The 19,766-nt window shown below is 43.1% G+C and overlaps 1 protein-coding gene across 11 annotated transcripts in view; it reads left to right on the top strand.

Annotated features, from left to right (window-relative positions):
- LOC131976317 (nuclear factor 1 X-type-like) overlaps window positions 1–19,766 on the top strand; it is a 119,347-nt gene that overhangs the window by 35,104 nt on the left and 64,477 nt on the right. For 10 of the 11 annotated variants that reach the window (XM_059339361.1, XM_059339319.1, XM_059339293.1 and 7 more), the window contains one exon: window positions 5,095–5,626. In XM_059339361.1, coding sequence (XP_059195344.1) covers window positions 5,095–5,626 — 532 coding nt within the window. Of the gene's footprint in view, window positions 1–3,093; window positions 4,302–5,094; window positions 5,627–19,766 lie in introns of those variants that run through there. The other variant, XM_059339328.1, reaches the window with a different exon arrangement.

Here is a 19,766-nt window from a genome sequence, read left to right as displayed (position 1 = left end):
CAGACAGCCGGACGGAGGTTAACGACACCGCCCGTTAGGGTTACCAGGCAGAGAAAGACAGCCGTTATTAGCCAAAACTGACGTTACACGATGATTGTTATTTTCCTGCGAACACTGTGGATGAAGCATGTTTCTTTCTTTCCAGGCCAAAATATTATTTATATATATTTTATACAGTTTTACAAATGCAGAGACGCAGGGTGCGGGCCGTTTGAAGCTAAAAGACAGGCCACACAGAGTGGGTTTGGTGTGCCCTCTGTTACACGGATAACTCCCTTTGCCAAAAAGTTAAGAATTTTTTTTTATTTGGGTTTAAATAGTAGCTAAATAAACAAAAGAGTCAGCTTCAACGATGGGGCCTGCTGTGTGATTGGATTTAGTGCCGTTTTACTTATTCACTTTTAGGCCTTTTCAGCCTCAGCAGTGTGTTTTAAACACCCTGGGGATATTCTAACAGCCAGCCTTGCATACATGACAAAATGGTGTAATGGGTTAATTTGCACCAAGCCTTGTTTTTTTAAATCTATGTTTTGTTGTTTAATACCTTCAAAATGAATACAACAATTTCAGTTTTTATGGGTTTCCTTTGTCTTGTGTTTTTGGCACTTGCTGCTGCCCCAAGCTTGGCCTTGTTAATAAAAACCTGAGGTGGTTTTCATTTCTCTCCTGCTCTCTGAGTTGTGCCCTGTCAGGGCAGAAGGGGGAGATTGTCTTGCCCAGCCTGGCGAACAAAGGTCGTCATTTTCTGAAAGACAGAGCATGGCATGCAGAGATAAGATGAGCTCTCGCTCAAATTATTGCAGAGCAGATACCTAAAGAGTCCAGTCGCCAAGGCCCCGAAAAACTGCCACATTTCGTTCTGCCCGGAAGAACTCTGGGCAAACAGGAGAAACCCTCTCTAATGAGCTAAAGGAAATGTGGGATTGAAAATGTCAAAAAAAAAATCAACACATTAAATAGTAAAGTGCCACACAGACTCATTTCTTGGCCAAAATCATAAAAGATCTTGCCTTAACTGCAATTTGTGCAAAGACCTCAATGCCTGTTATGCTGTTTTGTATAATTTTGAATTTGGTCCAGTTTATGATCATAATAGGCCTGGCAATGGATTTAACTTAGTGATTTAAAAGGGATTTTTTTGAAGGATTACATATTTTGTACAAATAGTATTTGCTTAATATTATGGATTAATTTGTAGTCTCATTATAGGTTTATGCCATTTTTTCATCCTCTTTTTGTTATATAAAGAGTTAAAAAGAGTTATGTTACTGAAAAAATGTTGCAGGACTGGAACTACAAAAGCAAACGTGTTGCTAGTTTGTGTGGACAAAGGAGGGGTTTGGATTTCTCTGATAGCAATCTTGGTTATTATCATTTCGCCTGTCAGTAAGGGCATGATGATATTTCAGGAAGTTACTGTAATATTTGGCACATATCACTTCTTTTCTTTGTCTGCAGCCCATTCATCAAAAAGTGTAGATCCCCTCAGTCTTTTCAAATAAGCGACAAACACACCTCCGTCATTATTCTTCAAAAACAAAAACAAACATCCTCTTTAATTCCATCTCATGCGCCTTTTGCCCAAAAAAATGTTCTTGCCTCCGCCATCTTCTCTCATTCCCACATTTTTCATGTGTTCAGTGCGGCTGTGTGAGGCAGGCGTATGTTAGCATGAACAATCGGCACTCGGCCCGGCTCGGCCTGGTCCAGATGGGGTCTGCACCCCCCCAGCAGTAGCGGTGACGAGCCAGCCAGGCAGCCAGCTAGCCAGCTAGCTACCCACCCAGTTAGCCAACCAGTCATTCACCCAGCCAGTCATGTAGCCTCTCAGCCAACCGAACAGCCAGCCTGCCAGCCAGTCAGTGGACCAGCCAGTCATCCAGGCTGCGGCTCCTCTGTCAGACACTGACAGAGGGAGCAGGCCAGGCTAAATCTGATGGTCCTGGGAGCCAACCAGAGGACTCTGGCCTTTGTAGGGCGTTCACACAGACAGCCTGTCCCGTTGCACAGCAGGGGGCTTCAACCCACAATCAAATGGCCGGGCCCTCAACTTTGCCACATGACAAGTTAGCTTTTTGTGGCTGCCCATTGCCGAGATTCCAGTTTTGACAATGTCTGTATAATTCTTACGAGCCCCGTGGATTAATTTGGACAGCGTGAATGAGCAAGTGTGTTCCTTTTTTGTAGTTTGAATGTATAGTATTTAAATAGATTTCTAATGAGAAGAGGGGTCCATACGTATTTCATACGTACATCAGATTATATTGGATTGATCCTTGGTGAAAGCCTTTTGTCTGTCAGATATTTCTCCCATGGTGCACTGGGCACAGCTTGTCCCTCTGAGGTCATGTAGGTCAGCCAATGAGGATGAGACAATGTGCTTGCCAGGGCAGCTATACAACTCCCTCACTTTCTGCTGCTGTTCAATCCCAATCATGTGTCATTGTGGACTTCATAATGCAACACGATGAAAATATGGCCAATTTACCGGCTGCAGCAGGAAACTATAATTTTTTTGGCTATTACAAAGACCAGCATATCTGAATCTGAAAGCATTAGACTAAGCTTTTTTGTGAATTACAGAGACGCAGTATAGCCTTTTTTAGACAGTTTTAATATCCGCTTGCCTTGCCTTGTTAAACAGCTTAACATGTATCGCTACTTACATGAAGCCGTCCACCACAGCATTTTCAGCCGTCATTGTCCACTGAATCCTGTCTCTCACCCACAAATGGGATTGCTCTCTAATTTGGTAACAGAAACTTTTAATGTGTTTCTGTGCCTGTGCTGTTGGGGCTTTAAAGTGGAGTAACAAAAAAAGAGAGGGAAAGAAGGGGCCAGTTTGGATATGAGAGTGCATTTTGAAACAGGAGAGCATGTTTTTGGATGGTATTTTTTGTTAGGGGGGGTAACGGGCATTTTCTTCCCCCTCCTCTCTTTGTTTGTGTGGTAAATCCAGGAGCAGCTGCTGGTCTCAGGGTCTAGTGGGATTTTGGGCCTGTGTTTTCTCATGCCATCCCATGCCAAGGTGGTGTAACGCGAGCAGAGAGAGGGAGAGAGAGGGGTGTTTCTGGGGGGTGGGGGTGAGGGGGTGCAGTTGGAGAGCGAGCTGGTTTGTTGGGATGGCTGTGACCATGCTGGTGACGAAGGCGATGAAGGGGGGTGGGAGGGCGTAGGGGGGCTTTAGAAGGCGGGTGCTGTCTGGATTGGATGCATGTAAAATTAATATCCTCTGGACTTTGCCTTTGCACTAGATTGGAACTTGTCTATTTGGCTAATGACGTGCCTTCTGCCTGCACCACACACAATCCCCGTCTCTCCCCCTCCCTCTCTCTCCCCCTCTCTCTCTCTCTCCATATCTCTCTCCCTCGCTCTCCACTACCAGCCACCAACCATCCACCCCCCCCCTGCCGCTTTGCTTCTCCCTCTGCCATCTCTCTCTTCCCTCCCTTTCAGCGCTGGGAGCGTGCGTATTGGCTGGGCTGTTTGAGACTCGGTGCCAAATAGGTGGGCCCTCTGCATGTTGGCACAGACTCAGTCAATGGTTAGAGAAGGAAAGTGGAGAGGAAGAGAGAGACAGAGTTGGAGAGAAAGAGGGGGAAAAAAGAAGCTGCACTCGGGTTTGCCAGCGGTCGTGCACACTCTTCCAACATTGATTCGGTCCTCTTGTTTTTTTTTTTTTTCTTCTTCTTCTCCTCCGTCCGCACCCCCCTTGTCCAGCTCTCTCTCTCCCTCTCCGTGAGTCTTATGCAGATCCCACAGAATTGAACCAATAGCACGCGCCGCTTTGCCAAGCATTTTTTTGTTGTTGTTTTTTCGTCAAGATAATTTTTTTTCTACATCTTTTTGCAAACAAACAAAGAGGCTTGTTTAAGTTTTTGACAATTTTATCCTTTTTGCTGCAATATCTGTTTTGTTTTGCTCGTGCATGTCCAGCTCTTTTTTTAAATCCTTTTAGACAGAGAGATTGCTGAACTTCTCTACACTCTACTTCTGTTGTGCTCTTGAATAGCACCTCTCCTGCAGCTCCTGCTACAGTACCTCCTGTGTTCCTGTGCTGGTATTACACTGCGCCCCCTTGGCCTGTCTCCTCTTTCTCAGCTTTTTTACCCCCCCGCTGCTTTTATTGGACAGTTTCTCGGCTTCTCTTTTTGCCTAATTTTTTACATCAGTCTTTTGTTTTCTAATATATGCAGCATTACTGCAGCGCCTTTTGATTCAACAATCCAGTTGTTGTCCTCGTGGTGCATTTTAAGTTTCTTTGCAATCGGCGGGTGAATTTATGATGAGAGAGCAAAATGGTAACTACCATGTTATTCTTGTTTTGTTACATATGTTTTATGATGCAGACTGTTGTGGGATAATTTTGAGTGTGGACACAGTTACGTACATATATTTTATTTTTAATTTTAATAATTGGTTGTGAGTTCTCTTAAATTATTTAAGTGTTGTATAGATTATATATTATAGTTTATGTAGTTAGCATTTTGTTTTTAATTTTTTACAGATGTAGATTTAATTTTGTTTTCTAGAGTTAATATTAAATGTTTTTGTTGTAGTTTTGTAATGGGTAAAAGTCTAGCAATATTTTTACTCATAACTTGCATGTTTGTTTTTATGTATTTAATTAAGCATTCATATAAACGTCGACACTAATATTATTTGAAGAAAACCCTCACATTTTCTCTCATCTTTTACCTCTCAGTCTTTCAGTATTGTGTTGTTCAGTGTTTTGTAAAGTGCGTCCTTCAATGTGATGTGTCTGTGTTAGGTGTTAGGTAGAGAGTGTTAAGCATCTTTCTCTCTCTCACTTTCTCTCTCTCTCTCTCTCTCTCTCTCTCACTCTCTCACTCTCTCTCTCTCTCGGCACCTCTCGCTCATTCTCTCCCTCCGCTCACACAGAGCAGGCGCCGCTCCTCCATGCTGCGTGCCGGTGCTAACTGCCTCTCTTCTCTCTTCCCTTCCTCACCCCCGCTCCCTCTCTCCCCATCCTTCTCTCCCCCATTCTCCCCCTCTCTCTCCACTGCCTCCTCCTGCTTCCCCCCCTCCTCCCTCTCCTCCTCCACCCTCCCCCCTTCCTCCTCACTCATTCAGGATGAATTCCACCCCTTCATCGAGGCCCTGCTGCCCCATGTCCGCGCCTTCGCCTACACCTGGTTCAACCTGCAGGCCCGCAAGCGCAAATACTTCAAGAAGCATGAGAAGCGCATGTCCAAGGAGGAAGAACGTGCAGTGAAGGATGAACTGCTGGGGGAGAAGCCAGAGATCAAGCAGAAGTGGGCCTCGCGCCTGCTGGCCAAGCTCCGCAAGGACATCCGGCCCGAGTTCCGTGAGGACTTTGTGCTCACCATCACGGGGAAAAAGCCCCCCTGCTGCGTGCTGTCGAACCCCGACCAGAAGGGCAAGATCCGTCGCATCGACTGCCTGCGCCAGGCTGACAAGGTGTGGCGGCTGGACCTGGTGATGGTCATCCTGTTCAAGGGCAGCCCCCTGGAGAGCACGGACGGGGAGCGGCTGGTCAAGTCACCACAGTGCACCAACCCTGGCCTGTGCGTCCAGCCACACCACATCGGAGTGTCCGTCAAGGAGCTGGACCTCTACCTGGCCTACTTCGTCCACACGCCAGGTATGTGGCCAACTGGATACTAGACACTAGTAATGAGGGATGCCAACACATACACACTCGTCATACGTGCCCGTGTGCATGTGTATATAGATGTACACACATTTGCATAATCACACACATGTACACATGGAGTAACACTTGCTTGTGCAGTACATAATTAAATAGAGAGGCAATGACAAATAAAAATACATAAAGATAAGTGTAAAGATAATTGTAATACATTTCAGAAACACACTAAAAAGGTGTTAAAAATTTAGGAAAACATTAAGATTATAATTAAACTATCCAATATTATAATGTGAAATAGACTCGGATAGTTTTATTTTACAATATTCTTTTAAATTAATAAAGCAAAAAATTTACCAATGAGAAAGAAACTAAATATCCTTTTCTGCTTTTGTTCTCTTAGCAAATGGCAAATAGTTTTGCTTTTTGTCTTTTTCCTTCTTTTTTTCTGTTTATTGGTGTTTGTTTACATGACAACATAGTATCAACAGTAATAAAAAGAATATGTGAGTGTGTGTCAAGGGCATTCAGCCAGCGTCCTCTGGCAAGTACAAGTTCATTTTTTCTGAGCGAGGCATTTGCGGCTTCATATGATCATGTATTTTGAGTTTTTTATAGGAAGGAATTTGCATGCCTGTGTGAGTGTGTGTGCGTGTGTGTGTGTGTGTGTGTTTTAATGAGATGATCACCACTGTCAAATTGTGTGTTTTTGTGCGATGAGTGAGAGTCGCTGTTTATAAGATTGTACTCAGTCTGTCGAAGTGTATGTGCCACGATAAGGCCATTGTAGCCAGGGATCGTCATTTGGCCACATACCAGATTGTGTGTGTGTGTGTGTGTGTGAGAGAGAGAGAGAGAGGGAGAGAGAGAGAGCAGAGCCGCGAGTCTCCTGCTCTCAGGCCGCAGGCTGCTGCCGCCTTCACCGTCTGCCTGAACGCTAGCACCACGCTGGACCTGGCTGCCAAACACACACTCACACACACAAAACGCCAGTGCTCACAGACAGCCAGTACTATTGCAGCCACCTTCACACCCATACACATACATACAAACACAGCTAAATAAAGATACACACATTTGATAAAAAAGAAAAAAGAAAAACAACTCTGTCATCTTTGTAGCGCACTTTCACACGTAGAGCCAAACACGGTTTTAGTCACGATTGCGTACACACACCCACACAGCACGCACACCAGGCCAAGGACTATCATAGATACAGTTTGATACAGCCAAACATTGTTGTATCTCAGCCACCATCATGGATACACACTCTCACACTCGGCCAAACATCGCTGTAGCCTCCAGTGCGCGTACTCTACACACACAGCCAAAAACACTGGCTGTGTTGTAGTTTTTTCCCCACATTGCAAAAAACACTGTCACAGCAACCACACACACACGCACCCATGAAACACTTTTCACAGCCAAATCCTCCGAATACACACTACTTCACCATTTGCTGGCCTCGTATACATACAAACACACGCTCATGACCTAATATTATCTCAGCTGGAATTTTCTGGAAATTTCAAACAGTGACTCAACCAGCTTCACACACACACAGACGCGCATATATATGTATACAGCATATCCCAGTCACTGCCCAAATACACACACTCACTCTCTGCTTAGGCAGAACTCTTATGGTGCCGCTAATGTGAGTGTAGCCAAATGCTATCACAGCCGCCCCTCAGTGTCTCTCTCTCTCTTTCTCCCGTCCCCCTCTCTCTCTCTGACACACACAAAATCTCAGTCCAGGCCAAACACCTCACACGGCCCGAGCCAAACCCTGGCAGCAGCTCCAGCTTGTTGGTCTGTCTGTGGCGGTGATAAACCGTAGGTAGCGGGCAGCCCTGACGTTGACTGAGTAAATCTTTCTACTACTGTTATAGGTTTTTTTTCTGATACATTTTCTTTCAAAATATTTTTAATTAATTAAATGTATTTGCATTTATATCACTTACTTTGTTATTGAACTATAACTGAGACATGCTGCAAATAGAAAATGTTTTTTATAATTACTTTATGTGGATTCAGTTATTCTTGGTCACTCAGTTGTGTTTTGGCATTTAGAACTTTTTTGTGCACAGTTTATTATGAAATGTATAGTACTCTATTTGTCTTGTAAATTATGCTCCCAGACTACACCAAATTATTATCTTTTTAAATTATGCACAGGAAAAAATGTCTGTTAATAAATTATAACCCCTAATCTAGAAATACATTGCTTTACCATTGCATTTTCAGGTTTGAAAGGGAAATTATCCTTAGTTTAATTCCAGATTTAGTGTAAATATAATTTCTGCAATATATATATGTCTCTGTTTTATTACACCTGCCACATTTTCAAACCGTATTGAGAGGGCAAAATATTTCCCCTTTTATGCTGGGTGCAAAAACAAAACACAGTCCACTTAGGAGCTGGAAATATTTTATTTATGGTATTATACTACATATTTACCATATTATGTGACAGGAAGACTTTTTCAAAAATAAAAACTATTGAGTTACGGTCGCTGTAATTGTCTGTGTATGATTAAGGGAGAACTGCATTGAAAAAATATTTAAATATTGTATTTTAATTTTTTATTTACTGTGAAGCTACTGTGATTATCTCATTACTAATTTTTTCTACCTCCTCTGACATCGTTGGCTTTCCACTTCTCAGTTTGTCGCTGTGTGCTTGTTGCTACTGTACTTTGGTTTACAGCAGTACAGTAAAACACATGGCTGCTTGGAGGGGCTGCCCAGTGTGCTGTCCATTCATAATATGGACGTACTGTGTGCTCTCTCTTATCTTATCTGGCCAACACAGTGTGCCTTGGTACTTTTATCTGCCTCCAAAGAGCCCATGCCCAGTTTAAGTCCTGGTTGGCGAGATACTTTGGAGTCTACAGACGGAGAGAGAGGAGCAGAGGGAGAGACAAAGGGCAAACCACTGTCTGCAACCCTGCCATAAGGTCGCTACCGTCAGCACACTTGGCCCTCATTCACCTTTAAGTTGTAAATGTGTATTTATGAGCAAACTGACACAAAGTCCTGCATTTATCAGTTATAGTGATGAGCAGTTACATTTTTTTTCCTCAGTCACACAATGAATGACAAGATGTGCTCATTGTTTGTTTTTGTTTGGTTTGCGTTTTGTCGGTCTTTAGCATCTCTGTCTTTCTCGCTCCTCTTTGATCCCGTGCACACTTTTGTTTTGTCTCCTTAAACATCGCCCTCATTGTGGCTCTCACAGAGGTAAAGCCTCTGCTGATCTCTTTTGTTTATATTGTAGGAGACAGAGAGAGAGAGAGAGGGAGAGAGAGCGCGTTGGAAAGAAGAAGAGGCTGCGATAGTGATTGTTCTGTTTGGCAGCGCCCGAGCCCCGTTGGTGTGGGAAGAAGAGAAAGACGTCTTGTGTTTTGTTTATGACAGAGTGGCAAAAGCTGCCACAGGGAATCTCTGGGCTTGCCGTCAGGCTTTCTCAGGCTGTTCTGCAGCCAGCCAGCCTTTGAGATCCTCTCTGTTACGGAGCATAACACACTGCAGCCGTAACAGAACAAATCGTGCTGCCACAATACACAACCATCTCCCCCTGTTTTTCAGGCACCACAGATAAAGGGCAACAAACCAGACAGAGCAACGTGTCTTTGAACATTGTCACTGAAATGCTGGCAGAGAATAGAGGAGAGGGGCAGAGCGGTTGTTGTGTAGTGCAGTGAGTAGTGCATTATTTTTAGTGTTTTATTAAGAGTGATTGACTGGTATCATAATGGCGATAGTGAGTGACTGGTATTATAATGAAGATAGTGGTGTGGAAGAGCCAAAGGTCTGCCAGAGCACCACATACTGGCAGAGTCCCTTTGATAACCCATGAATGGAGTGTGTGGGATAGGATTAGTTGATGGTTCTAGTTTATATGTAATTCTCACTTCTGTCAGTCTGACTACTGCTTAGGTCGGTCCACTTGTACACCATCTGTACAAGAGAAATCATTTAGCTGCTGAATGTGTTCAGCGGACTATTTTGATTTATAACCTTTGTGCTGTTTTAGCTTAAACTCAGCACATTTCTGATTTATTCAAGGTTGGAAAAATAGAAGATTAAAAAAAGAGAAAAAAACCCATTTGTGAGGTCCAAAGTTAGCTCAGTGCACTTAGTCATTTTTTGGACCTCATTCTTACTGCTTTCCTTTTTTATTTTTTTTTATTTTTTTTACTTTTCTTTCTTTTGTACGCGGTAAGTGTGATCATGAAAAGATGTTTCAAATGTGTTTCCAATCAAAAGTGCAGTACAGGAAATTTGCAGTCACTCCGAGGGAGGTGTGAAATGTGCTCGCCGTGCCATTTCTGCCATGACCGCTCCACACTCTACGCTCTACGGTGCCAGATCCCGCCTCCCTCTCGCTATAGCAATAGTCATGCCTTGGACGGTGCTGTGAGAAAGCCCAGAGAAACCCTAGCGCTGCAGTCAGCCCCCTGGCCAACTCACTGACCACAGGAAGGATTCACAAATAAAAACCCCACATTTGTTCATCACTGAGGAAAACTCCCGGAGTATTCTGGATTTATTGGAGGGGGAAAGAACAGAAATATGGGGGAAAGAAGGAGGGAAGAGTAGGAATAGGAGAGGGAGAATGAAAGAGAGAAAAAGAGAGGCATCCTGACAGTCATGGCTGACATGATGAATAGTTTGCAACGTGTTCAAAGTTGACAGGATACTCTGATGGATTCCACAGGTTCCCACTGCTCCGTGGCTCAGTATTTCTTTTCTTTTTTTCCTGTGAAAATAATCTGTTCTTAATTACTTCCTGGATCTCTTCTCCGGCTCCCATGACATCACAAGGGTTGAGTGGACTGTCCTTGTGTGTAAGTGTTTTTGTTTGTGTCTGTGTGTGTGCACATCTTAGGATGACCCTCAGCCAGCGGTGAAGTAAGCATTGAGTTTTGATTAAATGAAATCTCGACACCGAGGGAGTCAGTCAGGTCTGAGGCTTTTGTATTGTGTGTGGTGGGAACAGGGCCCACAACGGCTAAGAAAAGCTCTCCACATGCAGAGCGGCTTTGGCATCAGTAAATGTTCACTGATGGTGCTCGTTTAGCCGGGCCCGCGTCTCCTTTTGCGCTTCTCTGTCTCTCTGTCTGGCGTCAGGGCCACGTCGAGGTGGCTACATATCAAATCTGAAGGGTTAAGATAGAGGGAGAACCCCGTCACATTAGAGAGACAGAGTGAGAGGGAGTCTTCTCACACTATTCTTGGCTTCTGAAAAAAGTCTGTGTATTTGGATAGCTAATGGTACTGGGCTAGCCAAAGCCCTGTTGTGTGCTCACTCGCTCCAAAACATGCACACACACACAGACGCGAGGCTCTCATTGGGGTGTCACAGACATACATACATCAGTCCAAAACCGCAGGGTCTGCATTTATCTCATGAGACCATGATGACACAAGCAGACTCCAGGGATTTTTTTTTTTTTTTTTAAAACATGAGAAAGGCGAGTCAAAGACAATGTTGTTATGTTTGGTCTCCCATTAAATTGACCAGTAAAAACTGGCATGCTCTCCGATACGGTGCCTTTGTCCTCGGAACTCCTGCTCCCTGCTTTTTTGTTTTTTACATAACAATCATAAGCCTCAGTTTCTTTGGCTGTGTCTGACTCGGGAGAGAGTAAAACCCCTGAAAATTTCTGGTTTACCCGCATCTGTTTCCTTTTGTGTGTGGAGTTTTAGCGTTGGGAGATATGAGGTAAACAGATTATTCCAGTGAAATCGGGAGGCCATCATCGTGGTGGAACAGACAAATGAGGCACTTTGCTGTTTGGCTCTTTCATCGTTTTTTCTCTGATCCTCTCTTTCTTTTTGACTTATTTGAGTTGTCAGATTTTTCCCATTTTTCAGGTGAAGCTCTCCATCTGAAGGCAACACTGTTTTCTTTTTTTTTAAAGAGCAGTAAATAGATGTAGATATTCTCCACTTCGAATACAGTGGTTTTCCGGGATGAGAGACAAATCTTATATCAATGTCAAATTAATTACTGCACATGATATCTTAATTATTAACGCTGCAAACCTTTTTTCCTTTACAGCTACCTTGTATGAGTACTAATTCATATTTACACAGAATGAAGGTTACATTAATCGGTGTCAGATATAAACTTTGCAAATGCTTTTTTTAAATTTATAACTGGGCCCTAATATGATGTGATAAAATGATTTTGTCAAAATATACTATGGTAATCTAAATACATTCCTCTTTATTATTTAAAAAATATATTCATAATGTAATAAATTATTACGTGATCTGTGCAATGCTATTAATATAAATGCTTAGCAATTTCTAATTTTGTCTAAAGGGGAAAAAGGGCGTTTTCACACGCTGCTGAACCCAGTCTAATACCTACTGTTGAGATTTAATTACACATTAAAACACATTAACGATTGTCAAATAAAAATGGGTGTAGGCTAAGCTGAGCACGCAGTGATAAAAACTGCATTCTTTACTTGAGCTGAGTGGGCTTTTTTTACATTTTTTATTTGGAAAAAAAACCTAGAGAGCAAAAAAAAAATGTGGCGAAAGAAGGGGAGAGAAAGGAGAAGAAGAAAAGAAAAGAAAGAGGTTATTGAGAAAAGAGAGAGTCAGAAGCAGCGAGGGGGTGGTATTGTCTGTATTAATACTGTGTCTTCCCAGTGCCGGGTCTCTTTTCAGGCTTTTGTAGCGGCGCCAACCATGAAATGTGTCTGTCCCCAAAAACCATATACCCACTCAGGAGGGTTTCCCGACCTCAGAGAGACAGAGAGGAGGAGGAGGAGGAGAAGGAGCAGTAGAAAGAGTGCAGTGGCCAATGCTCACTGTCAGGCAGGCCAGCCAGAAAAGAGGGAGAGCCAGGGAACATGCCTTATTCACCGGGCTGCACTCACAGCGAGGCCCTGGCATCAGCTACTAAGTCTGGCTAACAACGCTATTCAGCGCCACACAGCCATAGTCATGCTCGAATGAGAGTCACAATACTGCGTTTTAAATCCAAAGCGCCATTACTTTTCTTTTTGTTGTTTTAATTTGGGTTTTTCCCATGGACTTATGTTTTTTTCCTGTAAGAAAATAACTCCTGAGTTTTTGAATAAAAAGTTAGGTCAATAGAAATTTATAAATAAAAGACAATGACCTCTATTTCATTTTATTTTGCACATGTGGGTTGAGGAATAAAAAAACGATTATGTGGGCGAGTTTAACGCTGATGTTCAGAAAGTGAGAGGAGTTGAGAGGAGTTGTGTCGTCGGCCGTTTTTGGCACGATGCTATCTCTGTATGGAAGACGCCAAATTTTCATACACAGTCCCTGCCAACCTCCTCCCTCTGATCCTCGCTTTCTTCTCTTTTCTTTTCTTTCTTTCACTTGTTCCCCTTTTCTTTTATTCCTCTTTAGGGTTCAAATGAATGCCCTCCCCTAGCCTCATTAGCACCCTGGACTCCTGTTTGCTGCAACAGAAAAATGTATAATAACTTGTAAGCACAAACATTTTAGTGCTCAATAGGACCATTATACTTGTTTTTCATGAAAGCAGGCCATCATGGGCTGTGAGCCTTGACTGTGAGATTTTTTTTTAATTCTCTGATGTTTCTTTAATTTCGTATGCAAAGATGTTTTGCCACCAGACATTTGGTTGATATGTCTTCACAAAGACTGACATCTTTAGACTCTACTACTGACTCTCTTTAGTGGTATATCTTTACATTTTACATGTGATCATAGGCAATGTTTTAATTTTTTGGGATAAAATATTTTCAGTAGAAACATTATCATGTGGGCTGTGAGGCTTTAGTGCAATTTAGTTTCTTTTTTGTTTTGCTTAAATATATTGTCTTCACTTTCAGAACAGTTTTTAGTTAAGTTTGGTTATTAAGTTAAGTTATGGCTTATTTTTTCCAGTTAAAACAGTTCACTTCATAGGTAGTTGTTTTTTAAAAACAGATTTTGTATGTTGTTTTTTAGCTGTTCCACAGCAGGCCACTCTTCTTAGAGACAACCTTCATGAGGGGCATCGTTTGGTGTTCGTTACACCGTGAGAAGGAGAGCAGTTTAGAGAAGACAGAAAGTGGGGTGGGGGGCGAATGAGCGAGATAGCTGAGAAGCACAACAGAATGCAGAGAATCAAATTTGGCATGCGTCTGTGTAAGCGAGTAAGCTTCAAATCAGTTTGGACACAGATCTAGGACACTAGACGGAAAGAAGAAAGCAGGATGAAACGGGATAGGGAACGACATGGGATTGAGAGTGGGGGGGGATAGTGTGTATATGTGTATGTGTGTTTAGGGGATGGGGGGTGTAGTTAAGTAGAGGATGAGATGGAGGGGGTTGGTGGGTGAGGTTGAGGGGGTGAGGAGCGTGGGGGGGTGTTTGGTAGAGTGTCCCTCAATGACGACTTGAAAAACAGGCCGGTAAATAAATGGAGTGGCAGTAAACAAGGCTCGGCGCTTCATCAAAAGACTCCATTCATCTGTGAACAGGAGAGTCTCTCTTTTCTCTGAGGAGACAGAGAAAGGAACCCACTGACGCTGACGAGAGGACGGCGCTTGTTTAGATAACAGGATGAGTTTGGAGTGGAATGGCGTTAGTGTGTGTGTGCGCGTCCGTTCATGTTTGTAGGAGTTTGGAGGGGGTGCAGAGCAGGTGGGAGGTGGACACAGTCTTAACGAGTGGGGTAAGGTGGGGGTAGAGATAGTGTGTTTTTGTTTATCACCAGCATGAATTCGGGGAAGGATTGTGTTTTGGGGGGTTAGAATTGTGGGATAGGCCGATGACAGTATGTGTTTGTGTGTGTAGTACAAAGCGGTGTAGGGGGTGGTGTGCTTTTGGCAAGGCTTATGTGCGTGTACGCACAGACGTGCATGTGTGTGAGAGAGTGCATATGTGCATATGTCTCCGTCTGCTCATTATACATGGTTATTTTTTCCAGACCGAGTGCTATGCTCTATTTTGCATGATTTACAGTCTTATGAGCCAAGCAGCAGGTCTTTTTTACGAGAGAGAGAGAGACAGAGAGAGAGAGTTTGGAAGGAGCAGAGTCTTGGGGTCTCAGGGACACCGCGGTGAACCGGCCACAGCAAGGTGCCGTGCATCACTCTCTGCTTCAGCTGTTCATAATTCAGCCTTTCAGCCAAGACAGCCAGGTGTACACTAAGTGCTATAAAGTCCTTTTGTGCATTTCCAACATGCAAACTTTTTAATTAAGACACGATGAATGAATGTAAAGATCAGGGTTAAGTCACCTCCAACTACTTAGTGAATTCTGAAATTACATCTGTAAATGCGGGGCAAAGAACCAAAGACAAAGTGGTGTCTTTCAAAAGCTTTAATACATCTTATGTTTAATTGTGCAACATTGTTAACAATTCTTACTCCTTTTTAACTTAGCCTTTTTTAAGAGCACATCTTGTTTATAGCAATGGCCTTGCGGAGGAAGATATGAGATGTGCATCTTGGAGCTGAGCTTTATACTTTTCAAATTCAACTTCAGAGTAGAAGACATATAAATTCATCTTGTCATTCACGTTGCCAAGAGACTCCTTTGAAAGCCCTTTGTGTAGGTTATCAGCAGCATCCAGTACACACACACTCTCAATTTCTCTGTTGCTGCCTGTCTTTTATGGGTTATCAATGATGTTATTTTAATGTCCTTCCATTGATATTTCCTAATTTAAACAGGCCTTTTTTTTATGTGACTCTTTAAAAACCACAGGGTGATTTTAAGGTTGCCATAGCACTCAGGAACCCCCCTTTTCCTTCCCTCTATCCTCTCTCTTGCCACCCCAAAGTCCCCCTCCTTTGCCCACCGCCTGTTCCCCTCACGTTTATTGGACCCAAATTTGGCTGGCACCATGGCAACCAAGGCTCCTAGGGAACCTTGCCTGGGTAGGATCCAAGGTGCCTCCAGGGTGGCACTGGCTGGCGTTGTCTGCGTCAACGGGCTGTCGTCGCGGCAGGTTTCTACGGCGAGGCCTGCCCTGGCCGCGTTGGGAGTGCTAGCTTGCTAACCTCCGTTAACTAACTACCAGCTAACATGACCTGCCATATCCGGTGACATTAGCCACCGCTTCCACTGCTGCAGGCCTCAGCGACTGCATCACGAGGGAAGCAGGGGAAGCGTTTCACCAGTACGCATATTGATGTGGCATGGCTGGGTGCCCAGTGCTGCCTCCCACATGAGAGAACACAGGAGAGAGAGAGAGAGTGACGAGAGAGGGAGAAAGACGGCATAGAGATGCGTTTTCAATGTATAATATATGAGTGTATATGTTTTTTTGAACAATGCCTTTCTCCTGTGGTGTGTAAATATTCAGCTGAGCACATTTGGCTCTGCATGTCTTGCCAAAACGCATATGATATTTAAATGCATGATTATGATGTGTACAGCACTGTGCATCTGTTGAGGCAATATGGTTTTATGACTGATGCTGAAAACCATCAGTAAAACCGACAATGTGAACGAAAAATGAAATTCATTCATGAGGGGTTATTGTTTTATCGTGTTTTTTCTGCACAATACTTTTTTCCTCCACAAAGTGTGTGTGTGTGTGTGTGTGTGTGTGTGTGTTTGTGTATAAAGCTTCCTGTGTACAAGGGAATGTATGGTCGTCTGCTACAACCTGTTTAATGCAAACAAAGCAAGCAGGTGACGCACTAATGATAATGTTCGTGTGATACAGAATGTATGTTAATGCATGTTTGCATTTAGTTGCACTTTCTCTGGATAACATAGTAATTCTGCAACAATTTGATCACATTATCTCATTGTGTTTACTGGCACTTGGAGGCTGTACATCCACCCTTACTTACACACACACACACACACACACACACACACAAAGCTAAAACCTGGTAGTCCCTAGGTAGGCTGGTTCGGTTGAAATCCATTGCGCTCATCTTTACCTCAGCTTTCTCCAGCTGGGCTTTCCTGCTGTGGCACAGTGAACATGGGAGACTGGAGCTGCAGGGTGCTGCTGACTTAGAGCATCTTCACACTGTGTCTTTCCAATTTACCCTGCCCTGGAAATTGACAATTTGCCAAAAATAGTACAAAAAATTGCCAAAATCAGCACAGGAAGCTGTGCATAGTGTCTATATTTAGGCAGAGCGGAGAGCTTTTGATGATTTTTTAGCGCACAGCTCTTATGCTTGAAACACCAATAGAGAGTTGGCATTACAGTTATAGATAGGTAGCAGACTGCCATGCTGCACCCAGCTTTATTTTCTAATGAAAAGTAAATACAGCCCTCCAAAATGCAGTCTTTCTCCAACCGACAGAGACTCTGATAAAAAGTCTGCTGCTTTCTGTACAATACATTCCAGATTTTAACTGCACAGAGGGTGGGTAGGGCAACACATTGACTCTGCAGGGAAGGAATGGATATCTCATCACCCTGCTTTCTTAAAGTATGAGTCAGTATCCGTAATTGGTCATGGGCCAATCACTGCTACAGTAGGTCCCCACTTGATGAAAGGAGCAGTGTGCAGTTTCCCTGAGCTTGGGTTCAGATTAAGAAGAAAGTTTGCAGAGGGATTTATGAAGCGTTTAGTCCCAACTTTGTATTGTGTCTCCATGATGGTTTGGTCTCATTCATTTTTAACCTCTCCTTTACCTTATTTACCCCTCTTTGTGAGGACAAAGTAAGTGTTTCTTCCTCACTCCTAAGTGAGTTCAGCCTGTGGCAGGGAGACAGTGGATTCGTCATGAGAGGTGTGTAAGGAGATATGGTGTGTGATCCATGACGGTGCTGGCGGCAGTGTGCACGCTCAGCGCTGCCAGCCAGAGTAAAGAGGCCAGAGGTAGAAAGTTGAACAGACTGAGAGAAAAGTTTGAGACTACATGATTTGAGACTACGTAAACAGGAGATGGAGTATTATTAAGTTGCTCCATCGTTGTTTGTTTCTTTCTTTTTTTTCTCTAGTCTCTCGCTGTGTTCCTCCTGACCTGAAATTGGGGGTTAGATTGAGGATAGTGACGGACTAATGAGCCCCCTTTCCTGCAATTACCCTCCTCTCCCATTCTCTCTGTCTCTCTGTTTCCCTCTCCCTCTCAAATTCTCTCTTTAGCTTTGTCTGTTCATCTCGTTCAATTTCTCTCTCTGTCTAATCATTCTGTTTCCCTCTATCCTTTTTTCTGTTTCGCCTTCTTTCACTGTCACCTTCTTAGAAAGTAGTGGTAAATCAAGGTGGCACTTCATCTTTAAAAGCAACATGATGGTCAATTAGAGAAATCTGGTCCTAATTTGTGGTAGATTGCTATCACAGTTCTTGGATGGAAACGCTGCTTGTTAATAAAGAAAAAATGCAGAGCTGTGCTCCTTTCTCTTTGTTCCCTCCTTTGTTTTCATTTGATTGGGGTTTTATTTTGGCCTTCCCTCCACTTGGGTTTAAAATAGTTTTCCTTTTCCCTCATTTCTTCTTTTTTCAATACAATCTGAACACACAGTTTCTCAGAATCAAGAGTACACTTTTTATTACATGTGATGAGGTTTGGAAAGTGTGTTTTCTTTATATTGTAGATGAGTCTATGGGTTTTTGGCAGGTTGGCAGTGAATCCTGGTATATAGGATAATTCTTACTTTCCACTCACTCATTTTGTGGTCTAAACTGCCTCTTAACCACAGGAGGACTTTTGTATATGTGTATTAGCGTTTTTAACTGGAGGTGTGCATGAAAAAGAACATGATTTCTTTTCCTTTCATGGTGCCTGGCTGCTGTTTGTGTTTAGTTTGGTTGCTAGCCTGCTGTGTCTTTCTCCCTACTGCGCGCTGGCAATGAAATGGAGCAGAATTGTCAAGGGTTTGGTTGCCCTTGCTGCTTTTTATTTCTTTGGCACGATATAGATCCATACAGACTGAACACCCCCATTCTTAACCATGACGGTCTCCTCAGGACAACAGAAGCCTTGGAGGCTGTATATATCTTTGTATGTGCATTCAGTAAAGCAAAGTCAAATAAATATGTGTTTTCAGTTGTATTACTTAACCCCTTGACATTCTGCCCCCTTTCTTTAGAGGAGTGGTGGGCAAGGGACCATCTGAAAGTAAAGAAACCATAATATTAATTTAATAGTAATAGTTATTAGTAATCATTTGTTATTTTGTGCTAAATGTAACATTTTTTCTTCTCGAGAATAAATAATAATGGTCACACGTCCCTCCAAAATATCACATTGAGACACCAAGACATTGAGGAACAACCTAGAAAAATCCATGCTGTTATTTAGTATCAAAAACTCAAAAACAAGAATGGATTTTTCATCAGTGGTTTTGCAAGCACTTCTGTAAACTGCTGAGCCCCTTATTCTAAATATATTTTTGGAAAGCCACACATCCTCTGAATGTCCTAGGTCTCTATTTTGTGGTTGCAACACTTAATTAAGCTGTGATTAAGCTATGGGTCACAGCAGGTCACTTTATATAGTGACATCAAATAAAAAATAAAAAAAAACTCCCAACTTTTAGCTATATAAGCACCGGGATTTGAATAACAGCAGAGGGGCTTACTGGTAGGCAAGCAAGCAACCTGTCAAAGTGGCCTTGAACAAGACACTGAATCCCTACAATCTCCAAAGGTGCTACTTTGTAACCAACCCTCACCTCTGACCCCCCCCTGAGCATGGCAACTACAGTAAAGAATTTTTACAGGGGATCAATGAGGTATCACATCACTAGTAACTCCCAGTGTAGCGCCATGCTCTTTGGATGGTAAATGCCTTGCACAGGTGCTAATGGGATGCTACCTCCTAGCCTAGCGCCAACTGCTTCACATCCTATCTCCTAGTCTTGTGCCAAGTCAAAGTCACTCTGGAAGCTAAATCCTTGCCTAGTGCACCGTGCTAATACGTCCCAATCTAGGCTGATCCTTATTAATACAGTGGGTCATGATCAGCCTAAAAACTAACATACAGCTGCCCTCTATGTGGCCTGGTGTTATTGCGGCGTCAGCCCAATGACAGCCTGAGAGAGAGAGAGAAGGATGAGGAAGAAGATGAGCGAGTTGCTGAGTTCTGACTGTATGTGACACATGTGTGGCTGTTGTTGATTAAAAGTTGTTGTTGTAATTGCGGGGCTTAAAATACCAGGTGGCGGATGTGTCCCGCTAATCCCCTATCTAATTTCGAGGT

Source organism: Centropristis striata, chromosome 1 (assembly GCF_030273125.1).
Source record: "Centropristis striata isolate RG_2023a ecotype Rhode Island chromosome 1, C.striata_1.0, whole genome shotgun sequence".
In the NCBI taxonomy this organism is placed as follows: Eukaryota; Metazoa; Chordata; class Actinopteri; order Perciformes; family Serranidae; genus Centropristis; species Centropristis striata.
This window is presented reverse-complemented; position numbering and strand designations above follow the sequence as displayed.